At 53.0% G+C, this 8,275-nt stretch overlaps 2 protein-coding genes across 2 annotated transcripts in view; one reads left to right on the top strand and one right to left on the bottom strand.

Annotated features, from left to right (window-relative positions):
- The first annotated feature begins 21 nt into the window (after positions 1-21).
- On the top strand, positions 22-6,665 carry MSTO1 (misato mitochondrial distribution and morphology regulator 1). Its single transcript, XM_054292773.1, is given in 14 exon segments — positions 22-129; positions 217-340; positions 633-687; positions 889-952; positions 1,030-1,078; positions 1,708-1,822; positions 1,926-2,043; positions 2,132-2,266; positions 2,346-2,498; positions 3,023-3,154; positions 3,246-3,486; positions 3,571-3,628; positions 3,711-3,829; positions 6,388-6,665. Coding segments are annotated over 14 exon segments (1,668 nt in total). The 5' UTR covers positions 22-54; the 3' UTR covers positions 6,618-6,665.
- Positions 6,666-6,749: 84 nt separating this feature from the next.
- LOC128948197 (GON-4-like protein) overlaps positions 6,750-8,275 on the bottom strand; it is a 47,938-nt gene continuing 46,412 nt past the window's right edge. Inside the window, exon 22 of the mRNA XM_054292809.1 lies at positions 6,750-7,393. Coding sequence (XP_054148784.1) covers positions 7,244-7,393 — 150 coding nt within the window. The 3' untranslated portion in view covers positions 6,750-7,243. The remainder of the gene's footprint in view (positions 7,394-8,275) is intronic.

Genomic DNA, 8,275 nt, shown 5'->3' with positions numbered 1-8,275 from the left:
CGCCCGTCCGGGGCGGGCCCCGTGACGCGCTCCCGGTTCCGTTCCTGCGGGGCGATGCCGGGGGAGGCGGTCACGCTGCAGCTCGGGCACTACTCGGGCTGCGTGGGCGCGCACTGGTGGGGGCTGCAGGTGCGGGACGGGCCGGGGGTCGGGCCGGGGGTCGGGCCGGGCCCGGGCTCGCTCTGATCGCGTCTCGCTCGCCGCCGTTCCCCGCAGGCCGCCGCGCTGCGCAGCCCCAGCGAGCACACCGAGCTCCGCGCGGCCGCGCTGCTCCGCTTGGCGCGGGGCCCGGGCGGCACCGAGAGCCCCGAGCCGCGGCTGGTGGCGCTGGAGCTGAAAGGTACCGCGGGAGGGGTGCGGGCACCGGGAGGAATGCGGGGCACCGGGCGGGATGGGTGCGGGCACCGGGATGGATGCGGGCACCGGGCGGGATGCGGGCACCGGGTGGCATGGGGCACCGGGCGGGATGGATGCGAGCACTGGGAGGAATGCGGCGCACCGGGCGGAGTGGGTGCGGGCAGCGGGGGGAATGCGGGCACCGGGCGGGATGGATGCGGGCACCGGGATGGATGCGGGCACCGGGATGGATGCGGGCTCCGGGCGGCCCCGCCGTGACCGGGCTCTGTTTGCAGGCGGCGTGGGCGCGCTCAGAGCGGACGGGGCGGACACGGAGCCGCCGGTGAGCTGGTGAGTGCGGGGTGGGACGGGATGGGACGGGGCCGCCGGTGAGCTGGGGAGTGCGGGACGGGACGGGGCCGCCGGTGAGTGCGGGACGGGACCGGACCGGAGCCTCCGCTAAACGGGTGAATGCGGGACGGGACGGGGCCGCCGGTGAGCGCGGGCCGGGCCGGGCCGGGGTCCCGCAGCTGCCGCCGCTTTGTGTCGCAGGGACGGCGCTGTCGCCGATTACCGGGAGCGGGGCCGCGCGCCGCGGGACACCGGGAGCCGCAGGGTGAGCGGGGCCCGCACCGCTCCCGGCCCGGGGCCGAGGCGGAGCGCCCGGTAACCGGGCCGGGATTGTTCCCGCAGGGAGACGCGGCCGGGGACGCCAAGGGGAACCCCGGTGCTGCGGGGCCAGGTTTGTGCGGGCTGGGTTCGTTCTCTGGGATCGGCTCCAGAAAGGCAGAAATCAGAATTCCCTGGTTCCTGCTGTGGGAGAAGGAAAACGGCGGGATAACAGAGCTTGGCTTATGGAGAGCTGGGCCAGATGGGCTGAGCCAATTTTTAAACTTATCCAGGTTTTCCAGCCCAGCAGATGGGCTAAAAAACCGTCCCTGGGTAAGTTAAAAAATTGCTTTTGCATTTTGGGGATGGTCAGACCTGAAAAGGGATGGTCAGGAACGGAAAGGGGGTGCTCAGAGCATGGTAGAAAACTGATTTTACATTCATGGGGATGCTCAGAGCATGTTAAAAAATTGAATTTACATTCATGGGGACGCTCAGAACTCAAAGGGGATGCTTAGAGCAGAAAGGGGATGTTCAGAGCTCAAAGAGAACGCTCAGAGCAGAAAGGGGATGCTTGGAACACGTTAAAAAAATTGATTTTACATTCATGGGGATGCTCAGAGGAGAAAGGGGAGGCTCAGAGCTCAAAGGGGATGGTCAGAGCAGAAAGGGGATGCTCAGAACATGTAAAAAAATTGATTTTACATTCATGGGGATGCTCAGGGCTGCCAGCACCTTTGCTCTCCCCTCTGTCCCCTGCAGGTTCCTCTCCTGCAGGGTCCCAGGACGCTCCCTCCACCAGGCTCTGGTCTGATTACCTCAGTGTGAACCTGCACCCCAAGAGTCTCCACGTGATCCGGCAGTACCTGCACGATGGGTACGGCCAGGGCTTCGCTCCTGAACCCAAACAGGGCTGAGATTTGCCTTTAAGGGCGAATAAAAGGGATAAAATAACCCCTCTTTACCCCTTTTTCCCTCAGGGATTGTGGCTGTCTCGAAGGCTTTGGGCAAGGTGAAAGCCTCCTGCAGGACCCTGCCTGTGTGGAGGAGCTGGAAGATCGGCTGCACTTCTTTGTTGAGGAGTGTGATTACCTCCAGGTCCTCACCTTGTCCCAGCTCCCTTTGCTTCCAGGAAACTTTCTGCTCAAGCTGAAGCAGAATCTGAGGTGCTGCTGGTTTCCCACAGGGGTTTCAGGTGCTCTGTGACCTCCACAATGGATTCTCTGGGGTTGGTGCCAAGGTGACAGAGCTGCTCCACGATGAATATTCACGCAAGGGGATCCTCACCTGGGGCCTGACTCCGGTCCTGAGTGCTGTGGGAGTGAGTGAACACTGAGAGAGCCCAGCCTGGCTTTGGCAGGTTCTTGTTGGTTCCAATTGTTGGATTTTTCCCCCCCCAGGACCCTCAGAAGAGTTTTTACAGACTGATGAACACAGCCCTGGGCATTGCCCACCTGTCCCGTCACAGCTCTCTCTTCTGCCCTTTGTCACTCAATGGGAGCTTGGGACTCAAGCCAGAACCTCCTGTGACATTTCCATACATAAAATACAATGTAAGTGCTGGCCTTGAGCTCCTGCAGCTTCACCCCTCTCTCAGTGTTTCCCGCAGTTCTGTATTTTGGTGGTTTTTTCTTGGTGCTGTTCTGCTCAGCAGAGACCTTTTCCTTCTTTTTCACTGGGACTTTGAGCCGCCAACTTTTCATTTCTGTAATTTTCTTCCTGCTTTTGAAAATATTAACACATTTCCTTGGCCCTTGTGCTTTCTGGTGGGTGCTGGCACTGAGGAAAAGGCTTTACTACAGTTATTCCCCATGTTTGGAGTAACTCCAGCCTCACTGCAGCTTTAAGGAGCCAAAAAAGATAAGAAAAGTGGCAGCAAAGAATTTGTTAACCAACAGCTGGGCTGGAGCTGCAGTTCCACCCTGGCTGCTTATCCCAACCATGAAATAACTGCAAACCACCTCTTTTAAAGGCACAATTTACAACCCACCTCTTCTAAAGGCACGATTTACAATCTGGTTTAATTTAAACACACAAACTGAGCTGTCCTGCGATTCCTGCCTTGTCTCCTCCCCAGGCATCCCTGAGCTACCACAGCAGCGCCATTCTGGCTGCAGCCCTCGACTCCCTCACGGCTCCCTACAGGCTCTGCTCCTCCCAGGCCTCCATGCTGCACCTCGCTGACTCGCTCACCTTCTCTGGGAGGAAGGTGAGGATGAGGAGGGGCCCTTCCAGCTGTGCTGCACGGCCCCGGCTGTGCCAGGAGAGCGTCCCAGCCTCTGTTCTGTCACCCGAATCAGGTTGTGGCTGCCTGGGCAGCTCTGCCCCTGCCTGCCCTGGCTGGCTCCTCGCTGCCCGACGTGCTGGGTGCCCACCAGGACGTGCCCTGGCAGCTCCTGTCCTCCTGCAAGGAGCAGGAGAAGTTCAGCTCCTGCTTTGCTCAGTGTGCCGTGCTGCGGGGGATGCGCCGGGAGGAAGGCAGCAGGTAACCCAGCACCTGAGCTGCACCTGCTGCGGGATGGGAACATCCACTGAGGAGCGGTCCAGGGACTGATGCTGCTGGTTTTAGAGCAAAACAGGTAAAAAAGAGCTGGGAAATGCTGGGTTTGCTTTGCAGGGACAGAGAGAGCCCTGAGCAGCTGCTCCAGCAGTACCTGCACTCCCGGTTCCCTGGAGCCTTCAGGTGGGTTTGGGGCTTCAGGGGGAGCTGGATCAGCGCAGGGGACACTCGGGGGGCTCTGGTGACTTTATTGATCTCCCCACAGCACGGCCCTCGTGCTGCAGCAGCCCTGCCACACCCAGGCTCCCTTCCCTCAGTTCTTCTCTCCTCTGCTGAGCGCGCGGGGGTTCCTCCAGGACAGAGCCCGGGGCTCGGCCTCAGCAGGTGAGGAACAAAGGAACAAACAAACAGCCCTGAAACTGCACAGGGAGCAGGGCCTGGCAGGGGGGAAGTTATCAACGACAACGCAAAGCTATCAATCACAACCCAAAGCTATCAATCACAACCCAAAGCTATCAATCACAACCCAAAGCTATCAATCACAACCCAAAGCTATCAATCACAACCCAAAGTTATCAATCACAACCCAAAGCTATCAATCACAACCCAAAGCTATCAATCACAACCCAAAGTTATCAATAACAACCCAAAGTTATCAATAACAACCCAAAGCTATCAATCACAACCCAAAGTTATCAATAACAACCCAAAGTTATCAATAACAACCCAAAGCTATCAATCACAACCCAAAGTTATCAATAACAACCCAAAGCTATCAATCACAACCCAAAGCTATCAATAACAACCCAAAGCTATCAATCACAACCCAAAGCTATCAATCACAACCCAAAGTTATCAATAACAACCCAAAGCTATCAATAACAACCCAAAGCTATCAATCACAACCCAAAGTTATCAATCACAACCCAAAGCTATCAATCACAACCCAAAGTTATCAATAACAACCCAAAGCTATCAATCACAACCCAAAGCTATCAATAACAACCCAAAGCTATCAATAACAACCCAAAGCTATCAATCACAACCCAAAGTTATCAATAACAACCCAAAGCTATCAATAACAACCCAAAGCTATCAATCACAACCCAAAGTTATCAATAACAACCCAAAGCTATCAATAATAACCCAAAGTTATCAATAACAACCCAAAGTTATCAATAACAACCCAAAGCTATCAATCACAACCCAAAGCTATCAATAATAACCCAAAGTTATCAAGAACCAGAGAGCAGGGCCTGGCAGGGGGAAAAATTATCAAGAACTACCCCAAATTATCAATGACAACCCAAAGTTATCAATGACAACCCAAAGTTATCAATGACAACCCCCAATTATCAATCACAACCCTAAATTATCAATAACAACCCAAAGTTATCAATGACAACGCAAAGTTATCAATGTCAACCCCAAATTATCAATAACAACCCAGAATTATCAATGACAACCCAAAATTATCAGTAACCAAAATCATCAATAACCAGGATTATTAATAACCAAAATTATCAATTAATAAAAGTATTAATGACCAGGATTATCAATAACCAAGATTATTAATAACCAGGATTATCAATAACAAAAATAATCAATAACCAGGATTATAAATAACCTGGTTATTGATATTATTAATAACAAAAATTATCAATAACTGCAATTATCAATAACTGGGATTTATCAATAACCACAATTATCAATAACCAGGCTTATAAATAACCAAAATTATTAATAACCAAAATTGTCAATAGCCACAATTATCAATAACCAGGGTTATTAATAACCAGAATTATTAATAACCAGGGTTACTGATAACCAAAATTATCAATTAATAGAAGTATTAATAACCAGGATTATCAATAACAAAAATTATCAATAACCAGCATTATAAATAACCTGGTTATTGATGCTATTAATAACCAAAATTATCAATAACCGCAGTTATCAATAACCAGGATTATCAATAACCAGGCCTACAAATAACCAAAATTATTAATAACCACAATTATCAATAACCAGAATTATTAATAACCAGGATTATTAATATTCAAAATTATTAATAGCCAGGGTTATTGATAACCAAAATTATCGATTAATAAAAGTATTAATAACCAAGATTATCAATAACAAAATTATCAATAACCAGGATTATCAATAACCAGAGCTATTAGCCAGGATTATTAATGGCCAAAATTATCAATAACCAGATGTCTGTTTAACCCTTGCCGTGCCTGGGTGGTGGCTGATGTCTGGTGGTGTTTAACCCTTGCTGTGCCTGAGGGGTTGATGTCTGTTTAACCCTCGCTGTGCTGGGCTGGTGACTGAGGGTCTGGCACTGTTTAACCCTTGCTGTGCCCGATGTCTGGCGCTGTTTAACCCTTGCTGTGCCTGATGCCTGGCGCTGTTTAACCCTTGCTGTGCCCGATGCCTGGCGCTGTTTAACCCTTGCTGTGCCCGATGCCTGGCGCTGTTTAACCCTCGCTGTTCCCGATGTCTGGCACTGTTTAACCCTTGCTGTGCCCGATGCCTGGCGCTGTTTAACCCTCGCCGTGCCCGATGCCTGGCGCTGTTTAACCCTCCCCGTGCCCGATGTCTGGCGCTGTTTACCCCTTGCTGTGCCCGATGTCTGGCACTGTTTAACCCTCACTGTTCCCGATGCCTGGCGCTGTTTAACCCTCGCTGTGCCCCATGTCTGGCGCTGTTTAACCCTCACTGTTCCCGATGCCTGGCGCTGTTTAACCCTCGCTGTGCCCCATGTCTGGCGCTGTTTAACCCTTGCTGTGCCCGATGTCTGGCACTGTTTAACCCTCACTGTGCCCGATGTCTGGCGCTGTTTAACCCTCCCCGTGCCCGATGCCTGGCGCTGTTTAACCCTCGCCGTGCCCGATGCCTGGCGCTGTTTAACCCTCGCCGTGCCCGTCTCCCCGCAGCTGTTGGCAGCATGCCCGTGCTGGCAGCCCTGCAGAGCTGCCCTGCCCTGCTGGGGCTGCTCTCGGGGCTGTGCCGGGAGCTGCGGCCGCGGCGCTGGGGCGGCTCCTGCACGGCCGGGCTGGAGCTCGACGACGTCCAGGAGGCCCTGGAGGAGCTCAGGAGCCTGGCCCAGTGCTATGAGACAGGGTCTGCGGCTGATGGATGCCAGGATGAAGCAGATTCAGACTAATCCACACTGGGAGTGGCTTTGAGATGGCTCCCACAATAAAGAAATGGTTTTGGAGATGCCCATCTCATTTTATTACCAAAAAAAATCTTCCGTTCCTTCTTCTCACTTTATTACCAAAAAAAATCTTCTGGGTGGAGCTTTCCACCTACTCACAGCTGTGTGGCAAAGGAGAAAAGTTGCTTTTTGGTTGGGTTTATTTTCTTTTTTTCAGCTGCGCAAATTGGATTTGCTCTGCCTGCTCAAATAAACCCACACAATAAATAGAAAATTCAGACTGTAACTATTTCACAAACAATCAGCACAAGAGGGGAGAACTTAGAAAAAGCCACGTGAAAAGTGACATTTCAGGGTACAATATTTACAGTTCCTGGGCAGAGGCCCCAAGGCCAGATCAGTGTCCACAAGTTCTGTTATTCCACTGCTGAAACTCCCCAGGGGAGTGAGCTCTAAAGAATTTTCTCATTTTAATTCCTGCCTTTGGTTTGGTACAGGCTGGAAATTGAACCAAAAAAAAAAAAAAAAAAATTAAGGTGCTGTCTCAAGTACCTGTGCAAACATTTTTCCACAGCACCTGTCTAGCAGCAAAAATAAATCCTTTTTCTGGAGCAGTCAGTAGCTTGATCACCTCAGTCATCAGGTTCCTCCTCAGAAAGCAGAAGGTCTTTGTCTGACAGCTGGTCGGTGTTGCTGGTGCTGGTGGCATCCTCCTCATCCTCAGAGCTGCCATCACAGGAGGTGTGGAAGAGCCTCATCAGCTCCCTGAACCTGTGCGACACCTGGGGAGCAAAGGGGAGCCAGGGTGACCTGGGGGCTCCATGGAGCTGCAATTTCAGGAATTTCAGGAATTTCCACCAAAATTCAACACCACAAGTGGCATTTCACACAAGACTGAGGCAAAAAGGAGGAGAAATGGGAGAGCTCTGGGGTTTGTTTGCTCTGGAGGAACAGTTTCATTCTCCAGGTGCAATCTGGCGCTTTGGGAGGATTCAGAGACAAAAGCAGATTTGTACAGAGGGAGGAGCTGAGGAGCAGCCACCGAAACAACTCCAGTGCCAGAGGTGCAGCTCAAACATCAATGCTAACCCTGGCAGAAGGAGCAGGGCACAGAGGATTTTTGGCACCACTAAAACAGAGTTTGGTTTGGTTTTGACTTTTTTATTTGCAACTGAGATGATTTTTTCATCAAACTGAAATTTGGGAGAGTGATGGGACAGCACCCTGAGGGTCCCAGCCCTGCCCCAGAGCACCCTGAGGGTCCCAGCCCTGCCCCACAGCACCCTGAGGGTCCCAGCCCTGTCCCACAGCACCCTGAGGGTCCCAGCCCTGCCCCAGAGCAGCCTGAGGGTCCCAGCCCTGTCCCACAGCACCCTGAGGGTCCCAGCCCTGCCCCACAGCACCCTGAGGGTCCCAGCCCTGTCCCACAGCACCCTGAGGGTCCCAGCCCTGCCCCACAGCACCCTGAGGGTCCCAGCCCTGTCCCACAGCACCCTGAGGGTCCCAGCCCTGCCCCACAGCACCCTGAGGGTCCCAGCCCTGCCCCAGAGCACCCTGAGGGTCCCAGCCCTGTCCCACAGCACCCTGAGGGTCCCAGCCCTGTCCCACAGCACCCTGAGGGTCCCAGCCCTGCCCCACGGCACCCTGAGGGTCCCAGCCCTGCC

Source organism: Melozone crissalis, unplaced genomic scaffold (assembly GCF_028551555.1).
Source record: "Melozone crissalis strain CALT ecotype California unplaced genomic scaffold, PUWL_Pcris_2 ptg000114l_1, whole genome shotgun sequence".
Taxonomy (NCBI): domain Eukaryota; kingdom Metazoa; phylum Chordata; class Aves; order Passeriformes; family Passerellidae; genus Melozone; species Melozone crissalis.
This window is presented reverse-complemented; position numbering and strand designations above follow the sequence as displayed.